Source organism: Xyrauchen texanus, chromosome 40 (genome assembly GCF_025860055.1).
Source record: "Xyrauchen texanus isolate HMW12.3.18 chromosome 40, RBS_HiC_50CHRs, whole genome shotgun sequence".
In the NCBI taxonomy this organism is placed as follows: Eukaryota; Metazoa; Chordata; class Actinopteri; order Cypriniformes; family Catostomidae; genus Xyrauchen; species Xyrauchen texanus.
Window position 1 is genome coordinate 12,302,485 of NC_068315.1, and position 23,624 is coordinate 12,326,108.

The 23,624-nt window shown below is 38.1% G+C and overlaps 1 protein-coding gene across 2 annotated transcripts in view; it reads left to right on the plus strand.

Annotated features, from left to right (window-relative positions):
- Positions 1 to 23,624, plus strand: part of LOC127633481 (attractin-like protein 1) — a 142,425-nt gene that overhangs the window by 114,974 nt on the left and 3,827 nt on the right. For both annotated transcript variants that reach the window (XM_052112626.1, XM_052112625.1), the window contains exon 28: positions 18,955 to 19,069. In XM_052112626.1, the coding sequence (XP_051968586.1) occupies positions 18,955 to 19,069 (115 nt within the window). The remainder of the gene's footprint in view (positions 1 to 18,954; positions 19,070 to 23,624) is intronic.

Sequence of the window (23,624 nt, forward strand, 5' to 3'; positions counted from 1 at the left end):
ATATTGAAACATTGGTACTGAGACTATTTAGTATTGACGGAACACTTCTATTAAAATGTACGGGAGAAATTGGAAAACTCCGCAGTCAACGGTTGTAGAAAGGAAGATGTTTAAAAAACTATAAAAGTATTATAGTACTGTTTACTTAATGGTTGCACCACATGACAATTTGAAATAGATTTTTTTTGGTTTTTAAAAAATTAACCAAATTGAACAAAGATTACATTTCTGAGAATATGACAAGTGTTTTAAACTAGATTTTTAAAAGGTTTATCATTTTAATTTTGGATGTAATTTGCAAATAACCCCTGGCTGTGGCATAACTGAAGACTATTTGCTATTTAATTTTATTGGCCTATTGGCCAATACATTTATTTTTTACATTTATTAAAAAAGGAGGAGCCTTCTATATGTTCCACTCAAACTTTGAGTTTCATTAGGAAATATGTCAACACAGGAAATAAAACTGTGCCCATCAAGCACAGGAGTCAATTTCTTTAGTGAGAGTTGTCAATGTCATCCAGCATTCATCACAGGTCATGTAAAGACTGCTCTGGCTATGCATTGTAGTGGGCTAGTCTGTGTTGGTCTTGACTGGACTGAAGAAAGAATTGTGCATTGAGGTCCTCAGAAGTGCATTATAGATCCAAAGTGAGGCCAGCCCATTTACAGTGGTGCAGATGACACAGATGCCGCTCCACCACCATGGCCAGCGCACAACATATGGGCCCATTAACAGTGGCAGAGTATGATGGATGGAGGCTGTCACCAGGCAAAAGAGAGGGCCGTTTATATTATACTGTGTATGTAGCCGTTCTTCTCTTTAAGAGCGCACAGTAGTGAGCTCTTATCTACAGACCAGTGCTCATGCTCCATGTCTCTACGAATGCTCATATTAGCCATTCAAATGAGAAGCTCCGCAGGCCGTTAAAAGCTGGGGAAACATATAGATAAAGAGTTTTGCCCAGTTGGTTTATGGCAATGTTTGTGTTTCCATTCCCATTTTCTGCTTAATACTCACGGCAGCAGTAGCTTATCAGCTTCATCTTCGGCAGCAGCCAGTTACTGCAATGCATATTTTTGAATGTGTAAAGAGAGAAACAGAGGAAATGAGAGATGGTTCGAATAAAGAAAATGTAATAATAATGAAGAATGTGAAACAAGGGATAGAATGAGGTCATTAAAATACACCGCAGTGCCAGATATTCGACAAGTGTCTGCATTAACGAATAAAAGGATGCAGTGGGGAAAACTAGTGAATGAAAGATCGGATGATCTGTCAAGTAAACAGAAAGTGTTGCACACATTGTAGAGAGATGTTGGCATGGCCCATGAAGCATCTCATCAGCCTGTTTGTCTCTGGGTCTAATTAGAATGTGGCTCACTGGCGCTGAGCTGTTTTCAACAGGTTAGTGTGAATGCAGTGCAGTGGAGTGGGATGGGATGGAGTTGGCCCTCAATTAATTGTAAGTCAGCAAGGCTGTATGAGAGAGATCTGTTTGCTGGCTAGTCTTTTATATATTTTCCCTAGATTTAAATGAACACATTTTTTGTTTGGTTCTGTCCTTTACCTACATGTTCAAAGGTGAGCGGCTTTGCCAAATTAACTATCTATTCAGGCCTATCACTCTGGACTGTCTTGGGCACTTAAAAACGAAAATATGAAATATCTAGAAAATTTTTATTTTTTCATTTATCTGAAAAAAAAAAAAAGTCGGGCTCACCTTTGGAAAACTCTCCTCCACAATGTTGTAGTTGGCCTGACAACTTTTCAAGTATTCGCAAAGTGAATTTTCTAAGGCTGTTTCTAGGATTATTTCTAGAGTATTTTCCTAAGGTGTTCTCAGTGGTTGCTATGGCATTAACAGACTTTTGGCTACTGGGCAAAGTCAAAAAACTCTAAATGATGTTCTGGTTCCTAGATATTTCTTAGGAGGTTTTTGTCAATGCAATGCTAGGGGAGTTTTTTTTATCTGGCAGGCAGAAATCGCAAGTCCAGTTACTTACAATTGTAATAACACACTTCTCTCCAAAAAAGTCTTACAATTTGAGGTATCATTCCCATCCATAGCACAAACTAGGCATGATGAATTACATGCCAAAATGTAATACTTGGGGTTAGGGGTTTGTTAAAATCCCTGAACCCATGAGCAATATTAATAGTGATGCTTGATTGCCTTAGAAAGCACCCCTAATAACCTGTTTGTGTATTGTTCATATAACATGGAAACCTCACTCTTAAATTACCTTCCCCAAAGCATGTTTGGAGCATGTGTGCCATAATGGAATCCACTGTAATCTCGTTTTGCAAACAAGCGTTAGCTTAGCTCGCTCATAGGGCTCTAAACTTTATCGTTATTCATTAGTTGTGTCATGGCAATACTCTCTAAATGGCCTGCAATTGGATTACTCTAATCTGTGTGGAGCAAGGCTAATGTGAATGAGACAAATATCACTGGATTTAAACCGTAAGGGATAAGAGTAAATGCATGAAAATGGATTTATTTGATCGTTTGGAGTTGTTGGCTGGAATGAAGGTCTTGTTAAAGGGTTTATTTGTTGAATACATGGTCCCGCAAACCCATAACAGACTAATGAGAACCTTTTAGGGGCATTGTGTTACAGAGTTTATAGGATTGATGTGTTGTAGGAATTCCGTAGGGAACATTGTTTGAAACGTGTGCCTATTTTATTTTTTTAACAAAGCCTTTTAGGGAAACTGTAGTTCACCCAAATATGAAAATCTATCATGATTTACTCACCCACATGTTGGTGAAAAAAAACCCCATATCAAATCAATATCATCTGTGGAATGCAAATGGCCATGTTGGGCAGAATGTAAGTCTCAGTCACTATCAATTCCATTGTATGGAAATGCAGTGAAAGTGAATGGTGACTAACATTTCCTTTTGTGTTCCATGGAATAAAGTCAAACCGGTTTAAATCATCATGAGGCTGAGAAAATTATAACAGAATTTCAAATTTGGGTGAACTATCCACTAAAAAACATTTACATTGTAGTAAAAGACAGACTATTGAATACTCCGAACAATTGTGTTTTTTGTCTCATTGTTTCTAATGGGTGAGTTTCCAGACACAGGAAACAGAGTTTGCAAGTTGCAATGAGCTCAGAGTCAAAGACCCACCTCTAATGGCTTACCTTTGGCTGATTCAAGCCCCAGTGATTTTGGCTTTCATTACCATTACGTCATTGTGATGAAGGTGAAAGGCACATGGGTTATTGGTACATGGCAACAGAAAGAGAGAAGTATGGTGTGTGCACCTGATGTATGCTGCTGTTTCTTCCAACAACTGAGATTATTGATTACTTCAGGTTGTACTTTAGACAGCTGTTATTCTCTTGCTGTCTTTCTCACTCTCTCTCTGTATTTATCTTTCATACCTGTTCTTTCTCCCTCTTTAAATTGTACTGTAACTGTAATATTTGTCTTCAGTCATTTTTCCTTGATTTATTAAAGGTGAGGTGTGTTATTTCTGGGCCACTAGCTTCACTAGGTGGAACTGCAAAATAATCACTGTTTTCAAACAGAATCCAAAAAATTATCCCCCATTGAAATGGATCTTTAAATCATGCATAAATGCCAATATCAGACAATGGCAGTGGCCAGAATTGGTTACTTAAGTGTAGGTTTGAAAATGGAGATGTAATTAAGTGCGACATTTAGCATGAATCATTTGATTGGTGGGGTTTGCTAGAAATAACAAGGTTTGCTGTGTCATTTAAGAGGTAGATATGCATATGAAGGGCAGATTGAAGGGTCTTGAGACAGCTGTCAAACTATCAGTTGGCACTGATCATGCCGTCTAAAACTCGGAGGATTAGAGACTTGTCCCCTGAAGTCTGGATTGCATGGCATATAATTTTATCGACAAACTGATAGTTACTGTAAAAACTGTACAAATCACTTTTCTCCATTGAGTAAACTTGCGATGTGACTACATATTTGACTGAAAACTACATTTTCTCAAAAGCTACTAGTCTGTGGGTTGCCTGAATGACTTGTTGATTAAGTGATATATGGAAGTCCCATAAAATAAGGCCAGTTTCGGATTCTCCTAAAAGTTCATTTATACTTACCGGGTGAACAGGCTAATGTGTTCTTTTGGGGCTATTTTTCCTGTTTGTGCACATCACTGAAATTCTTGACCTAGGAGAACTCTGCTGGTTGAAGAGCATTGATGATTGGTTAAAACTAATTGTGGGTGGGGTTTGGACATGACTTAAAAAAAAAAAGATACTGATAAAACAGTGCCAGCCTCAATGCAATGCCATAAGACAGGCATCTTCTAAAAAAGAATTATTACTATTAAACCTCACTAGTGGTCTAGTCAGCTAGTTGGCCATCATGAATAATACTTGGTATGGACTCAGCCATGTCTTTGTGATTTGAGTACAAAAGGAAAGTTCTCTACAAATTACTGACTGATTTTAATTAAAAAATGCCTTCACAGTGTGAGAGTGAGAGAAAATCAAGAGGAAAAACAGCAATATTCTGCACACGCATCAATGAGGGAGCTAGAAGGGAAGCTAGATGCCCCCTGCCACCCCTTGTCACTCTGAAACAATGGCTTTGAACTTTTTAAGTGCAGCACAAGTGGCCTCTTTTTCACTCAAAGAGACAGATATTGCTCTGATAACAGCCTCTGTTCGCTGGGCTTGATGGACATCACTGTCAGCGCAGGCTTAATTTGTCCTTTCACAAGCCCCTCCGCGCCTGTGCCATCGTGTTCCATGAGTTCACTTGCAAAGAGAGAGAGACCTACAGGCTCCGACATACTTTACATTTTAGCAGTTTTTTAATAGTGTTCAACCTCCTGAACACATCTCCTATGATTTTATTACGTAACAACATTCCCTGAAATATTAGTCCTTTTGGATAATTATGAGCATATTTACTTATTATTTTGTTTAATATTAGCTTTATTTATATAATCCATTACATCCTTCTTATACTTAGAAGTAATGAACTGCTACATGCTTATGGAGTTGCTCTGTATTTGGTTTGGTTCCTGTGATTGGTTCCTTGTGTAATGCTTTACTTAAGCCCTATTCGGACAGCAAATTTTCTCAGGGTGACATCTGTAAAACTAAATTTGCATGGCTCCTCTGTAATAAAACTCATGCGTTCGGATGACAATTAAATCACTGGTGACGGGCAAGAATATTTGTCGGTAACATAATTCCTGTTGAGCTTGTTATATGGAGAATGCCTCAGTCCAGAAACTGTGTCCTCTTTATTTGCGTTCAAATATGTTTGGAATTACGCTAAAGTGAAAATAAAATGTTCAAAACATGTATGAGGGAACAGCGCTGCGGATTTACAGTGTACGGTTTCACATATGGCACAAGCCAAAATGATTGCGTAGAGCAATATAACTAATCAAGAAACTGTAGGGAGAAGAATGTTTAACAACGCAAGCCAAATTAATTTGTCAATGTGGGTATGTATGCTTCGTTTCTCACCCACAACATCTCATCTCTTAAGCGCACGCAAAGAGAGAGAGAGAAGCATATAACCGTAAAGATGGTTAAAATGGTTTTCTTATGTTTTATCTATCAAAATGATGGATATCATTTGGAATTATCTGTCAGTGTTTAAAAAGTGGCTGTGGAAAATCAACCTTTTAAATAAGGTAGACATTAACCCGGCCACTTTTTTGGGACTAGTCGACCCGATTAAACGAGTAGTCATGCAAGCCCTATGTATAAATGTGTATTGTACATGTTTCTTTATTATAATTTATTATTAACATTTAGGGAAGGAGGTATTGCCCCAAGTGAAGGAGTTCAAGTACCTTGGGGTCTTGTTCACGAGTGAGGGGACAATGGAGCAGGAGGTTGGCCGGAGTATTGGGACAGCGGGGGCGGTATTGCACTCGCTCTATCGCACCGTTGTCACGAAAAGAGAGCTGAGCCGGAAGGCAAAGCTCTCGATCTACCGGTCAATTTTTGTTCCTACCCTCACCTATGGTCATGAAGGCTGGGTCATGACCGAAAGAACTAGGTCGCGAGTACAAGCGGCCGAAATGGGCTTCCTCAGAAGGGTGGCGGGCTTCTCCCTTAGAGATAGGGTGAGGAGCTCAGTCATCCGTGAGGAGCTCGGAGTAGAGCCGCTGCTCCTTTGCGTCGAAAGGAGTCAGTTGAGGTGGTTTGGGCATCTGATAAGGATGCCCCCTGGCCGCCTCGCTGGGGAGTTGTTTCAGGCATGTCCAGCTGGGAGGAGGCCTCGGGGAAGACCCAGTATTAGGTGGAGAGATTACATCTCCACACTGGCCTGGGAACGCCTCTGGGTCCCCCAGTCAGAGCTGGTTAATGTGGCTCGGGATAGGGATGTTTTGGGCCCCCTGCTGGAGCAGCTGCCCCCGCGACCCGACTTCGGTTAACGGTTGAAGATGTATGGATATTAACATTTATTACATGTTGCTTCTATAATAATGGCCCATTTTAAAAGTTTAGGTGATCTGGCTCTCATTTATCTTTTCCTTCTACTTAATGCGTTCCCATTTTCTGTGGTGGAGCGGTGACATAATTTTATTAATGTGAATTATTTAAAAACAATTCTGTTGCACAATCCTCCATTGTTCACAACTGTAAATGACCTGTCACCATGTGTAGCACAACCACATGGCTCTTAGCAGTGATCAAAAATGAATTCCAAAACATCTTTTGCATTATAAACTCAGAGATGTGGATTCGGACAGTAATTAAATTACAACACAACCTTGGTGTTTGTCAAAAAACAGTAGGTAATGCGTCCCAGAATTTTTTCGTGGGAGAAAAACACATACATTTAGGATTCGGACAGCAATAAAATCCTCGACTACCCCTGTAAATGCTGGAATTAACTCAAGTCCCCATGTAAAATAAATGCTGTCCAAATAGGGTTTTAGACTTGCTAGCTAGGAGCTAGTCTTGGGAGCTCCCCTTTAGGTATATCAAAGAAATGCTAAAGGAATACTGTTAGTATTGTTTGGCTTAACTGTGATAAAATAAGTTTTTAGGGAGCCTTAACATAGGACTTCATACAAAAGAATTGTAGTGTTCAAAAACAGCTGGATCGAGCACAGCAGAATGGTGCAAAGAACACAAGGCCCTCGAAACATATAATCCATTACATCCTTCTTTTTTTTAATTACTTTTTTTTTTTATTAAATCTTCAACAAAGAAAAGCACTAATATAAATATATATAATTAACTGCTAAAAATGAAAGTCACCCCAGGAAAATCATTCTCTTATCTTATCACAGCTGCTAATGGTTCCAGGGCAAGACAGAACAATTATGCCCAGAACAATAATGGGAAAGAGGACAACCCTGCCGAGTGCACCTATTCAGAGTAAAATAATTAGAAATTAATCCATTTGTTTGTACCACTGCTACAGGGTGTCTATAAAGTAACTTAATTTACTCCAGAACCCATACATTTCCAAAATCTTAAAAAACAATCCCATTCTACCATATCAAATGCCTTTTCAGCATCAAGTGAGATGGCAGCGACCGTAGACTGATCTTTTGCAACTGACCACATGATATTGATGAAACGGCTAATGTTATCAGAAGAGCTGCGGCCCAGAATAAATCCCACCTGATCTATATGTTTTATTGATGTCATAACTTAATCGGTTAGCCAAAAGTTTTGACAAAATGTTTACATTAGTTGGATCAGAGAAATTGGATGGTAACTTTTTAATTCGCTTGGATCTTTGTCCTTTTTAAGAATCAGACTGATCTGGGCTTGTGTCATGGTTGGGCGAAGCTTTCCATTCTTTAATGATTCCATATAAACTTCTAACAAAAGTGGAGCCAATTCTGTAGCATAAGATCTAAAGAATTCAGTGGCAAAACCATCTTGCCCCGGAGCCTTGCCTGTAGGTAAGGACTTAATTAGCTCCTCCAAGGATATCTCAGAATCAAGATAATGTTTTTGCTCAGTTGTCAGTTTAGGGAGTTCTAATGGTTCCACAAAGTTTCTAATATCTTCACAAGTAGATGAAGACGTGGAACTATAAAGATCAAGATAGAACTCGTTAAAGGCATTATTAATACCAGTGGCAGAGGTAAAAATTTCTCGAGGAATGGTAGAAAAATACTCATACTGCTTTATGTATCTAACCAAAGGCTTCCCTGCTTTGTCCCCTGACTCAAAGTATGACTGTCTTGCCCTGAATAACCAAAACTCAAAATAGTATTATATCTGTATTTCAATCAGGTCAATTCTCTGAGGCCATCAGATGACATTCAGTGCTTCAGCTCTTCCACTTTTAATATTCACTTCCAAATCCATAAGTTGTTGGAAATCAAGATTTTGCAAAAGGGATACATTAAAGCAGCAACTATATGATTTATTTTTCATATAGTGGCAACACCTCTAAACTCACCAGGGTGTGATATGAGACTAAGATTTTTCCAAATGAACAATCAACAACAGATGAAATGAGGGGGGAAAAAATCCATTCTATAATCAATCTTATGGACTGATGAAAAAAATGTATAGTCCCTACCAGATGGGTTCAGAAGTCGCCAAATATCTGCAAGAGCAAGATTTTTACACATCCTGTGAAGTGTCAATGTTGCTCTAGGGGGCTTACACACTTTTGCTTCACTATGATCAAGGACTGTGTCCATCAAAAGATTAAAGTCTCCTCCCAATATTATATCATAAGGGGTACCAGCGGCTTGTAACATCACTTGAAGATCATCAAAGTTGGGTGCGTAAATATTAGCCAAAACCAACCTTTACCCCTGAATTTATGCTAAAATAATAATGATTCTCCCTAATTTATCTGTAATCTGTTTGAGACAGTTGAATTGTAGATGTTTATTTATCAATATAATGACAATGAAAACATGTCCACCCCATATAGGAAAGTGTGCTACCTAACCCTGCGCATGAAAGGGCCAAAGGCCCATGTACGCCTATGAGAGTCCCCTCGACAACTTTCCCATCGGATTGCTCGAGTCCAATGCTTCTGCACAAATTTTGCAAGGCAAAAATACATAACAGAAAATGCTTTGTAAAACAAAACCCAGCCAATAGGCAGAGTAAACACAAAGAACCTGTAGATTAATTCACAGAACTGTCTCGAAGGTGTGATCCTCTACAAAACAAATTCCAACCGATATAAAGCCGTTCAGTTTCCAAACAAGTGTTCAGTGAGCCGGCTGTTTATGAGTGCAGCAGATGACTTAATCATTCCAATGTCCTGCAAAAATACTCCACAATACAAACTCCAGCCAACAGGAGGCATAAGCACAAGGAACGAACAGATTCATCCGCAACTGTCCCGAAGCAGTGTTACTCCACAAAACAAACTCCAGCCACCAGGCAGATCCAGCACAAAAAGAAACAAAACAGGCGTCCCGGTTCCTCGGATGGTCAAGAGTCAAATTCACTCGGAAGCCGCATGAAAAAAGACACCATGACTCAGTCCGTCAACTTTATAAAAGACATCCTTCTTGTGGGCATGTAGATATTTTGCTGCCATCCCCAGCATCCACTCTCAATCTGGCCGGGAACCCAAACAAAATCCAGCCGTTAGTTAGAACCAACACAAACAGAAACAAAAATGGCGCCCGGTCTGCAGGCCCATCAGAGGTTTCTGCTTAAGCACTTAAGTGACTTTAAATGTCTCCAGAGTCCAAGGATTTTGACTTCTTTGCCATGTTTACCTCAAAGAACAAATATGTAACTTGGTGTATTGAATCTCACCAGATTATAACATGAAAATAATAAAAAAAACGAATAAAGTTTGCTGAGATCGTCGCTCACACATCTGCCCCTCGCATGCCTTCGTGCGACCTCCCTCCATTACATCCTTCTTATGCTTAGAATTATTGAACTTCTACATGCTTTAGGAGTTGCTCTGAATTTCAATTGGTTCCTTGTGCAATGCTTTACTTAGACTTGCTAGCTAGGAGCTAATTTTTGGTGCTCTCCTTAAGGTATATCAAAGAAATGTTAAAAGTACTGGATATCAAAATACTGTTAGTACTATTAAAAATTCCATAAATTAATAACTAGTGGTGCTTGCTATGGCAAGGATCACTATAACTACTGCTTATACGCCATGTTAGGGAGTTGAAAAAAACCCTAACCTTAAGTATGCAATTCAGCATGTAATTCATTCCACATTTGTGGGACTTTACATTACTTTTCCTTCAAGCCTGACTGGCGGACAATATACAGTGCGTCCGGAAAGTATTCACAGCGCTTCACTTTTTCCACATTTTGTTATGTTACAGCATTATTCCAAAATGGATTAAATTCATTATTTTCCTCAAAATTCTACAAAAAATACCCCATAATGACAACGTAAAAGAAGTTTGTTTGAAATCTTTGCAAATTTATTAAACACAAAAAACGAAAAACAAATCATATGTGCTGTTTTCACAGCCTTTGCTCAGTACTTTGTTGAAGCACCTTTGACACTAATTACAGCCTCAAGTCATTTTAAGTATGATGCTACAAGCTTGGCCCCCCTATTTTGCTAGGGTGGGTAGAGTCATGTTGGGTTAATGTCTTTGTGGTCTCTATAATGTGGTTCTCGCTCTCAGTCGTGTGCATAGGGATTTGTGCTTGGATGCCACATAGAATAGCGTGAAGCCTCCATACGTGCTAGGTCTCCGCAGTAACGCGCTCAACAAGCCACGTGATAAAATGCATGGATTGACGTCTCAGAAGCAGAGGCAACTGAGATTCATCCTCCGCCACCCAGATTTAGGCGAGTCACTACACCACCACGAGATCCTAGAGCACATTGGGAACTGGGTGTGTGAAATTAGATAGAAAAGGGGAGAAAATCCTTCTTGCAGCCAGATCTTGGAAAGGCTCTTCAAGAGGCACTCTATTTAAATGGTGAATAAAGCCACTCTAAAGCTGAGTCAGTGTGTGTGGAGGGCCAGAGATGTGTCTCTTAATGAGCCGAGAGATTATTAAAAAACAGTACCACACACACAACGTCACATGCATTCTCCATTTAATGGAGTGGATTTTTATGACTCTCGTTGTCATAGTATATAGCAGAGTTGCATTTTACAAAGAGCATAAGGCATTTTCTTTTTTCTTTTTTTCGTAGCACATTTTTTCCTCATTAACATAACATGTTAATGAAGCAAAATGCAATTGCATGTCAGCAAGACTTTACTATTTATTAAACCGTGTATATGCTACCAGTAGACAGTTCACTTAATTGTGAAATATTATCAGAAAGGCGATCAAAAAAAATGAATATTTAGTACAAAATAATTACTTAAAGGGCGAACGTGAGTCTGGAGATGATCAAAGATTTGTAGTGGAATTTAAAAAGATGTGTCGAGGTGTTAAAAAATCTGGATGTGGTGGCTGTATGTAGGAATGGAAGTCTTTACTGTTAAAAGAGCCAGTCATTTTTATTGATAGAGATATTGCCTGTCAATTTTCATAGGTAAGATTGCTGTCACTCTACTCACATAATCTTGTTATTTAAAATGCATTACAAATCCTTTAACAGATGTGTTCATGCAGTATGTATGTATGCATTGGTGTACAAATACTTTGTTACTGTAATTAAGTAGCTTTTTTTTTGTACTTTTTAATAAAAAATTAGTTTCAACTTTAATTTTACTTTGCTAATTTTTGTAGCCAGATAAATACTTTTTACTATCCAACATTTACTCTCCTACAGACCCACTTGTTACTTGTTACCCTGATTTAAAAAAAGGTTTGTTTCATTATTTGCGAAAAGAGAGACCAGCTTATAAACAGTGCAGTGTGTTTGACTGTCAGCAGCCAGCGCAAGTACAGACACTCAGGGCATGCGCTCATGAAGTCTGCATCTGACCAGCGCTGCACGCTTTTATGAAAGACTTGCAAATGTCTGAACCACAGAATACAAATAACACACAAACCATGGAGGATGCTTATAAGATGTGGAATAATGACAGTAGCTAGTGTTTTTTACCACATGATTTTACTTCATTTATGAATGATTTTGAATGGGAAAACTGGGTGTTGCATGTTTTGATTCTTTTGACAGGACCAGTAGCACAGGGTATAGACTCAGTTTGAGACCCGCGTTCTGTTTCGGCTGTTTTCAAGCTCTTACATGTATGCGTATGTCTGTAAAGAATGGTCATGTCCAGTTGCCACACATCCAGGATTTCCCAGAATTTTCACGGTTTTTGGCTGTCTGTCCTGGAAAAATACATTTACTTTCATAAAATGTCGCGGAATTTGAAAGTTTTCCTGATGCGTTCACCCATATGAGCATGTGGAAGGGCAGAGGGCGGGGCCGGGTCGTGATCCTACACACCCGGTCCCGTATTAGGCTAATCAAGCCTCCGAGAGGGATAAAGGTCGACTGCAGAGGATCGTGCGGGAGAGAGAGATCGATTACGGGCATGTCCGTCATATGTGTGTGTTTGTCTTTTGTTTAAGTTGTTAATTAAAATATTATTTACATTGTCAAGCCGGTTCTCGCCTCTTCCTTTACCTTGAACTACGTTACAGAGCATTTGTTTATGTGCACACTATTCAAGAAGATATTGATCAAGCGTGCTCTCCTAAAACACCCTCTCATTTGAATCTTTAGAAAGTCTGATTCATTTTAATGAACCGGTTCGTTTGGACGATACTTGTTTATGAAGTTCTCCTAAACCATCCTTTCCCTCTCACATAAAGCATTGGGAACTTTGATTTATTTTAGTCAGTTGGATAGTTCTGAGGATTTACATGAACAGTAACAGCATGAACAGATTCATTTCTCACAGAATACTTTACGTCTTATTTGTTGCTGAATATTTAGTTCAATTCTGCTGTTCACCACTGTTTTCTATTGATTTATTTTCATGGATGCCTTTACATTTACTTCCACACTGGTGTATCTGTTCAAATGCTGTTTACTACTGATAGTTATATATATTTTTAATAAAGATATTACTTGAGTGTTGTGAGGCCCTATGGTAAATAGCTTGTAGTATATCTAACTATTTTTTAAAAGGGTAGATTCAACTCAATTGCTCAGGGACCAAATTAGTAAATATCTTAAAGTGGTCATGATATACAGTTTTTTAAAATTTTATTTTATTTTATTTGTATTCCCTGAGGTCCACTTACAATGTCAGTAAAGTTTTGTTTCATCAAAACATTCATAATTTAATTTTTATTATTTAAATTTTTTTAATCCCCTTTTCTCCTAATAGGAAATGCCCATTTCCCACTACTTAGTAGGTCCTCGTGGTGGTTCGGTTACTCACCTCAATCCAGGTACTAGAGGACAAGTTTGTTTTCTCTTCTTCTGAGACAGTCTATCCGATTTGTAAAAAAAGATTTTATCGATAGTCACCTAAAAAAATATTGCGATATCCAATTACATTGTCAACCCCCCTGTCAAGGGTCAGGGAATATTTTTGCTTTATTATTTGTATTTTAAAAATTACATTAATTTATTGAAACATGAAAAATTTAAAAGACATTTCTAAATTCAAAATGCACTTTAAACAAAACAAAAAAGCGATTTAAAATAATGAAGTGATAAAAAAATCTTATATAACCACCTCCCTAAATCCAAACATTTACCATCTCCAGCAGCCCCATTTGACATTACACAAGTAACCGTTAATGACAAAAGGTGGAAAATGACTATTAACCTACATATTAAGAATAATAATAATCATAATAAATAAGCCTATTCAATTCCCTTGTGTATTATTGCTGTGAAATCTGTGTTCTTATTTTGTAATGCTGCCTAAAGAAAAAAAAAATAATGTTTAGGTTCAAGGTGAATGTGTCTTATTTTAAGATTTAATCACTTTCATCTTTGTTTCTTTAATACAAAGAGATGTATTTTTGAACCTGCAGAGTTGTGTTCACAATGCATGTTACCAGCAAACTGCTTCCTGGAAATAAAGCGAACTAAACTCACAGCACCACCTGAGATGATCGGAGATCTCCACTGCTCCAAAACCACCATAAAAAAGCCAGAGACTACAGTTTGCAAGTGCACATGGGGACAAAGATCTCACTTTTTGGAGAAATGTCTGGTGGTCTGATAAAACAAAAATTTAACTGTTTGGCCATAATGACCATCGTTATGTTTGGAGGAAAAAGAGTGAGGCTTGCAAGCCGAAGAACACCATCCCAACCGTGAAGCATGGGGGTGGCAGCATCATTTTGTGGGTGTGCTTTGCTGCAGGAGGGTGTACTTCACAAAATAGATGGCGTCATGAGGAAGTAAAATTATGTGGCTATATTGAAGCAACATCTCAAGACATCAACCAGGAAGTTAAAATGGGTCTTCCAAATGGACAATGACCCGACCCCAAGCATACCTCCAAAGTTGTGGCAAAATGACTTAAGGACAACAAAGTCAAGGTATTGAAGTGGCCATCACAAAGCCCTGACCTCAGTCTGATAGAAAATTTGTGGGCGGAACTTAAAAAAATATGTCAAATCAAGGAGGCCTAAAAGCCAGACTCAGTTCTGTCTGGAGGAATGGGCCAAAATACCAGCAACTTATTGTGAGAAGCTTGTGGAAGGCTACCCAAAACGTTTGACACAAGTTAAACAATTTAATGGCAATAATACCAAATACTAAAAAAAAGTTTTTGTAAACTTATGGGAATGAGATGAAGGAAATAAAAGCTGAAATAAATAATTCTCTCTACTATTATTCTGAATTTCATATTCTTAAAATATAGTGATCTTAACTGACATAAGTCAGGGAATGTTTTCTAGGATTAAATGTCAGGAATTGTGAAACTTTTTCATGTATTTGGCTAATGTGTGTCAACTTCTGACTTCAAATGTATATATACTATATTATTATAACTATACTGTTTAATATATAACTTCCCAGATCCATGGTTTTGCCATTTTCCGAAATTGTAGATCATCATCTGTCAATGATTGTCACAATCAATATTGCCGGATTTTGTAGATATCCGATTACATCATCCTGCCTCCCAGCCCTGTTTTCCACCCTGACTCTGGCCCTCTGTCCAAACTGATTTGTTTTAAGCTCTCTGGCCCTATAAGACTTCAATGTAAATGCCCACTGTTATGATTGGCAAACTTGTGCAGCCCCTTAAATTTAGACATATTTGAAACTCAATTGGAAGAAAATGAACAAGCTTCACATTATAATTTATAAAACTACATTTCAGGTTTAACACATAATGTACACCCAACACATTTCATCTGAATGTATCAAAATGTTCACTCATCCACAGCAACTATTAAACAGTATGACATTTGAAACATTTGTAAATGAAACCGTTTACTCACTGGTCTGCTATTCTTTAACTGCCTCATCTTTCAATAACATTTCCTTTGCAAAGCTTGAATCATATTGTGACTGGTTCACAAGCAATCAGCTTTGATGTGAGCCCAAAAACACATACAATCCATGCTGGAATGTTCTGAATACGCATCAAACGTAATACAATCCATGGTGATGTTCACGGGTGCTTTAACAGGCCAAAGCAGAGACACTGGTCTTCACATCGCCCCTCAAAACCAGCCATATTTGAAACTCAATCAGAAGAGAATAAACAAGCTCTCCACAACATTCTAAGACTAAATTTCAGGTTTTACACAACACACATCCAACACATTGCATCCAAATATATTCAACTCTTCACTCAAGCACATCAGCAACATAACTATCAAACAGTCATGACATATGAAATATTCATGACTGAAATTGCTTACTCACGATTTTGCAGTCATGTTCAATTGTTTTTAAACTGCCCCATTCTTAAGTAACATTATACAAATAAAATTGTTAGATATCAAACAATTGTTAAGGGGCAATTCCAGCATCACTGATGTGATAATAGCAGTGAAATTGGGAAATTTGTCTTAGAAAATGAGTTTTTTTTTCCCTGTTTAGGTCAGAAAATGTGCGGATGTAAAATAAAATCGGCATACATTTTTGGGAGGCCACGCACAGTAAAAACTCTGTGAATTTAAATAAAAAAAATCCTGAAATAATTCTAGCCACATGATGAAGCACTCATGTAATATAATATTTTTGTATTCATTGTCACATTGCTCGGTACATTTTCCTGCTTTTTTGTGCATACAGTGAGGGGAAAAAATGCTGATATTGTACGTTTGCCCACTGACAAACAAATGATCAGTCTATAATTTTAATGGTAGGTTCATTTGAACAGTGAGAGACAGAATAACAACAAATAAATCCAGAAAAACGCATGTCCAAATTTTTTTTAAATTGAATTGCATTTTAATGAGGGAAATAACCCCTCTGCAAAACATGACTTATTACTTGGTGGCAAAACCCTTGTTGGCAATCACAGAAGTCAGATGTTTCTTGTAGTTGGCCACCAGGTTTGCACACATCTCAGGAGGGATTTTGTCCCACTCCTCTTTGCAGGTCTTCTCCAAGTCATTAAGGTTTTGAGGCTGACGTTTGGCAACTCGAACCTTCAGCTCCCTCCACAGATTTTCTATGGGATTACGGTCTGGAGACTGGCTAGGCCACTCCAGGACCTTAATGTGCTTCTTCTTGAGCCACTCCTTTTTGGCCGTGTGTTTTGGGTTATTGTCATGTTGGAATACCCATCCACGACCCATTTTCAATGCCTTGGCTGAGGGAAGGAGGTTCTCACCCAAGATTTGATGGTACATGGCCCCGTCCATCATCCCTTTGTTGCGGTGAAGTTGTCCTGTCCCTTTAGCAGAAGAACACCCCCAAAGCATAATGTTTCCACCTCCATGTTTGATGGTGGGGATGGTGTTCTTGGGGTCATAGGCAGCATTCCTCCTCCTCCAAACACAGCGAGTTGAGTTGATGACAAAGAGCACAAATTTTGCTCTGGTGTAACTGAGTCGGGCTTGTAGACCTCCTTGCTCTGATTTTGGTCTCATCTGACCACAACACTTTCACCCAGTTCTCCTCTGAATCATTCAGATGTTCATTGGCAAACTTCAGATGGGGCTGTACATGTGCTTTCTTGAGCAGGGGGACCTTGCAGGTGCTGCAGGATTTCAGTCCTTCACAGCGTAGTGTGTTACCAATTGTTTTCTTGGTGACTATGGTCCTAGCTGCCTTGAAATCATTGACTAGATCCTCCCGTGTTGTTCTGGGCTGATTCCTCACCGTTCTCATGATCATTGCAACTCCACATGGTGAGATCTTGCATGGAGCTCCAGACCGAGGGAGATTGACCGTTCTTTTGTGTTTCTTCCATTTGCAAATAATCGCACCAACTGTTGTCACCTTCTCACCAAGCTGTTTTGCGATGGTCTTGTAGCCCATTCCAGCCTTGTGTAGATCTACAATCTTGTCCCTGACATCCTTGGACATCTCTTTGGCCATGGTGGAGAGTTTGGAATCTGATTGATTGATTACTTCTGTGAACAGGTGTCTTTTAAACAGGTAACAAACTGAGATTAGGAGCACTCCCTTTAAGAGTGTGCTCCTAATCTCAGCTCGTTACCTGTATTAAAAGACACCTGGGAGCCAGAAATCTCTGATTGAGAGGGGGTTGAATACTTATTTCCCTCATTAAAATGCAGTTCAATGTATACAATTTTTGACATGCATTTTTCAGGATTTTTTGTTGTTATTCTGTCTCTCACTGTTCAAATTAACCTACCATTATAATTATAGACTGATCATTTCTTTGTCAGTGGGCAAACGTACAAAATCAGCAGGGGATCAAATACTTTTTTCCCTCACTGTAGACAATCACAAGTCTGTGAAATGTACAGTATGTTTTTATAGTACAGTTACCTCTTAAATCAAGGAAAATCAGATTTTCCATTTCATGACCATTTAAAATTTGGCTCACATCGCCGGAAACAGTCATCTCCAATGACCAGCTCATCTCTCTCCTCTTTACCCATCTGACTGATTGTGATCAATAGTGGGCTGGACCAAGGGTGCAATGATGAAAAATAGGCATTGATTTCTTGCTGAAGAGGCAGTCATATGTAGATTTATTTGGTCCTTGTAACGTCACAAGTTCCACAAATTCCAAACAGGCCATTTATCTAAATGAGGAAGATTTCAGTTCTGAAACTTACAGTAAGTTTTTATAGTACAATGACCTCTTGTATATCAAAAGATCAAGGAAAATGTGATTCCTCATGTCATGACCCCTTTAAACTTATACATAGTAGAATTACTGATATAATTTTTTTAACTAATTATATGCTGATCATGTTCATTGCCATGAATTATAGCTTATTTTCTGAATAAAATGCCCTGCCCTTATCCGCCTGCAACAAGCTTTATTTATTGTATGGAACTATCCCTAATTGTATTCATTATTACCTATGAGAGACTCAATTGTATGGCTTTAAATATAACAGCATGAATGGGTCTTATTTTATAAGATGAACAGATTTGAATTTGCGGTATTATACTTTTTGATATTTCCGTGTCTCTACTTTTACTTAAGTATGGGAATTTTGTACTTTTTCCACCATTGTATGCGAGTGTACGAACACTCTGATCGCAGTGTGTGTTAGCTGAATAATCTGTAATGTGAGATGAAAGATGACATTTTAAAATCACTGTGTTTGCCTGTGGCCTCCTCATTCCACCACTCTGATTCTTCTGCTGCCGTCAGAGACCTGCTGATGCATACGTCTAACCAGAGCAGCATTTATAGGGACAGAGCCCGGGTGGTATGACACAACACAAGTTGGTACAACCTCAAATGTCACAGATTTTCTCTGCCTGTGCGTGAAAGATGTGAACTTTGAAACTGTATGAGTCTGTTTTTAGTCTCAGGGAGATGATTTGTAACTGTGAGATTATTAAAATGTGTGTTATTTTATTTTTTTTATTTTTTATTATTTTCTGTTGACCTACAATCCTACAATGTCAGCTCACACAAAGTACTGACATTTGTGACTGATGGTGACGTGTTTAGGAGAAGGCTTGTTATATATGACACATTTTCTCTCATCTGATCTCTCAACAGGGGCCGCCAAAGCCAGTTGCTGTGGAACCCTGTTCGGGTGGGAAAGCAGCAGTGTTCACGGTGCTAATGTGCCTCCCACGAAGGGCATCTGGTGTTCCTCCACCCGGCCAGTCAGGTGAGTAACTCCCAAAATTGTCCTAAAACTCTTTTCCCTTTACATTTACCATAGGAAAACCAAGTTAGTCCATGCAGACTGCAGCACTATGCAAGCAAAAATTACATGCAAAAAAAAAAAAAAAGGTGAGTTATGAAATAATTTGATCTCAGACTTCACAATATGTTCTGTTCCTGTTTGATTCATCTTTATATTTCCTCCCCATGATATAGAGGATGTCTGAGTCATATGTTTTAATATAGTCAGCCTGTTTCTGAGTATTATATCTGTTGTGTGAAATATACTTGGGAGGGTGCTAAAAGCATGGCTGATAACTATTATCTCCTGACCTTTTCATCACCAGCAGCACTGCCATAATTGAGAATTAAAACCAACAAAAAACGGCAACAAGTGCCCACTTTGTGCTATAATGTCAAAGTCTGTGTGAAACTCAACTTATAAAACTCCTTGTTCTACAATATTTTTGCCCGTACTTTTATATATTAATTTATCCTCTTAGTGCATTAGGTAAGTTTGTCTTTACAAAAAAAAAATTGACTGAATTTTAATCTATTCACATTGAACAGATGCAAGCTTTCCACAGTCATGGAAAACCTGAAAATATTAGGGAATTTTAAAAGTGTGATTTCCAGGCTTGGAAAATTAATGGAAATGTATGCAGTTTTAAACAGTAATTACATTTAAATTAATTAGTAATAAGGTTTGATTTGTCAAAAATAATACATGCATTGGATGTGATGTATTTAATAATGAACAATGAGCACTATTTTTTCAAAATGTTTAATCTTTAAAAATACTATTATTCATTGTTAGTATATGATACTACTACTGTAAAATGCTATCAACTAATGTTAACATATCCACATTTTTCCTGACTAACCACTGAGTGGTGCCTTGAGGATTATAAAGGCCCGTTCACACCAAGAATGATAACTTTATCGATAACTAGAACCGTAAAATCTTTTTAACTGTAAGAGAATAGCTGAGTCCACACCACAACTTTAACGATAATGACACAGAGGAAAGATATCGTTGGGATCACTCTGAGCAATTCTTTTTCCTGCTAATGAACAATAAAAACATTGACAGCCAATCAAAATCCATCCAGCTTTAAAGGTTTCGAGCCTCAACGTGCACTCATCTTCAAAACAACACATACCAGCACTGGATCGCCACTTATATCATCACACGCAAACTAAATGTTAACTACTGCTTAAGAACTGGTAATGTTTTTTCTGCATTTTTCTTCAGTATTAATTGAGATTAATAAAAGGCATTGAGGCATAAAATTACCTCAGGTAGCCAGAGCTAATGTTGACAACATCATCTTTTCTACTTTTGGATTCTTTGTGATACATAGAGAAGTAGCAGTTCATCTACTTCCATTTTCTTGACTATGAAGATAACTACAGCACACGCTTAGAAAAAGCAGAACGTTATCATCCATTGGTGTGGACACTAATATTATTATCATTATAGTTATCGTTATATTTATCTTTCTTAGCGTGAACGGCCTTAATTGCTAGAAGAAGTGAATGATATTAACGTTACTAACCTAGGTCTATTTTTTCACGTCTTTCATCCACTCTTTAAACTTTGACGAGCGAGGCACTGTAAAAAACAGCATTGCTACTCTTTAAAGGATCAGCACTAAGGAGCCATGCTTTTTAAATGTTTTACAAATATAAACGTTAAACCTCACATTATTCACTAAGAACATACACTGCTGTGATTGAAAACACTGGAGACAAGAAAACAAAAAAAGGCATTCGTTATGAATTGTGGGACAGTTCCACATTCAGGAAAAAGGTGGATACACATTTTACTTGTTGACATTAACATTAAACAAGATTAATAAGCGCTCTAAAAGTATTGTTCATTGTTAGTTCATGTTAACTAATGTACTTAACTAATGTTAATGTATACAACAATATTGTAAAGTGTTACCTATATGTTTTTTACATTGTTTATATAAAATTGTATGGATTTATTTTAAGTGTGCCTGCTGCACACTTCTGTTTTGGTTTGGTTCATTTTAAATGTGGGAAGTCAGAGAAGTTCTCCAACGTTTAGCTGGTGGTCTGATATAAGTTAATCTGTTGCTGCAGGCCGTATCCTCTTACACCACTATGGCTAAGCCTAGTCTGAATGTCTCCTGAGTCTACACTGGATTGAACAGATTTACCAGTCTATTGGAGCTTACTGATCCAAGAAAATCTTGAGATTCATGAGCACATATTGAAATTGCATGTACTTCTCAGTGTCCTTGACTTTGAACATTTGTAGAAGCAGTGTTTGGTGCTCTTTGGAACAAGTAAAATCTCTTCAACCAAAAAATTATCAATACAAAAATGGTCTCCAGTTTCTGTCTGGGATTTACATTTTATTTGAATGTTTTCCCCCCCACCATGTCTTTCAGATTTCACTGACAGCACCTTTTTCCCAAGGCTTGTACCCACTCTCATTGACATTTGACGTATCTCACATATTTTTAGACTGCAACGCTTTAAAGCAATGCACTTCGAGGTCTGTTCTCTTAGACCTTTGTCTGCCTTTAAGAGCTACATAGTGATAATATTGGGTTGAGAAAAAACCTTTTATCCCCTCCTCTACTCAGCAGGCCTGTCAGTCAACACACTGCTTTATGGGACCTTGTCCCTTTAAGCTTGACTTCCTCCTCAGTATTGTGACTGATCTGTTTCAATAAAGCTTCTCTAATAGCTCTCCTTCTGTTTGACAAGTACAAAATACAAGCAACAAATAACAGGACATTGCAACAAGTGAAATGCACAAAAAGAGTATTTTAAGTGATATGTGAAGAAAGTTGGATCTTTTGAGAGAAAGAGAGCGTTGTTGTAATTGCCAGGCACTGAAAACTATAGAGTAGCTGCTTGCTGGGCTGTTGAAGTTTGTCATTAAATTCTTCGGAGGAAGGTAGATCAGAGTGAGAGAGAGAGAGAGAAAATAAAAGAAGAGAGGAAAAAAATGACGCAAAGACTTTTAAACTTCTTGTTTGGAATCAACAATGGATATATTTGAGAAAAGCACAGCAAAGGAGCTTCATGCCCTGATGCCTCTTTTGTCATCACACTTTGAAAGAGCTTTTTCTTAGTTCGGCTTTTTGGAAGTTCCACGGCAGGATTCATGTGTAGATATTTTTGTGTTGGGGTAAAACAATGCATCACTTTCACAGAGCAGGCTAATCAGTATTGAATGATGTGGGAGCTAAAGCAGGGCAGGCCACTGTTGTTTCTGCGTGTCTTCAGCTTTATGATGTGATGTGTGTATGATCGTGAGCACATGGTGTCTTCTTTCATGGAAATAACCTCCTACTCAACCTGCCGCTGGTAATGAACTCATGAGCAAGCCAACAACCATGATTGATTTTTTTTTTTAACCGTATTGATTAGATTCACAGATCCTCCAATGTTTGCATGGTGCCGGAGGACTGTCCCATTTTGCACTAGACTAACTGAATCAACACAATATTTTTTTAATTTGTATTCATGTTTGATCAACCAAGTGAGCTCTGTTCCTCCTCATAAGGATTTCAGTGGGGAAAAGCTGCATGGCCAGCCTTAATTAACATGGAATCACTTTGTTCAAGGGGTATAAAGAAAGGTACATGCCCATAGCATAATTCTGAATTAGTCACACCATTGACTTTGGAGCTCTGTTTACTGAATGCATATCACTAAGAGGGTGCTGATTTGCCTGTCACTAGCTCCTAGAGATACAGTATAACTGGAGTTGCTTTTTTCCAACCTGGTAATGATTTTTACATATCTTGTACTGAATGCACCGGTTTCCTTGTGAGGTGTATAGTATGATTTTCCACAACAGGTGCCTCAACAGCAATTGTTCCCTTTGAAAAAATAAGGTAAACGGCATATAATGGCAACGTTCATAAAGTCAGTGTTTGCTAACTAACAATTAGTTGTCCAGTACGGTTTCGTTCAAACAGCACAGGTTTGCAAAGAATGCAGGTGTTAGACCTGAACATTTTTATATTTAGTTAGTAAATAACCGAACTGTGTGTGAACGTAACTGTATTAAGCACTCAAAACAGGTCTGACAACCATATTTGCTGCTGTGTGTGAACAGTTCATGAACACTTACTATTCACCCTGTTAGATGTCGTATTACATTTTTGTCTTGCAAATTGTGTGCAGTCCAATCTGTTACGCAGAAATCCAAAGTATACGTTAGCCTTAATGTATGGATGGATGAAAAATGCATGAACATTTTATTTCTTATGATAATGCCCCATTTAAATAAAATAATATTTTGCAGCATGAATTTTTAAACACTCAGATGGCCCACAACACCATTACTTGCTGAGATCTAATACCTTTTGACCTGCATTGCGATTAGTTTAAGTTCATGTAAAACGGGCTATAAAAGCACAATGTTTGTTGGCGTGCCCTGCACTCTTTAGGACTGAATTCTGTTCTGTTGACAGATGTGTAGTTTTTACATTCCTTTCTTTGCAGCCCAGGTGTTAATGGGAAATAAATCGATGTTCGGAGGTGTAACTGTCTGCAGCTCAGGTTGT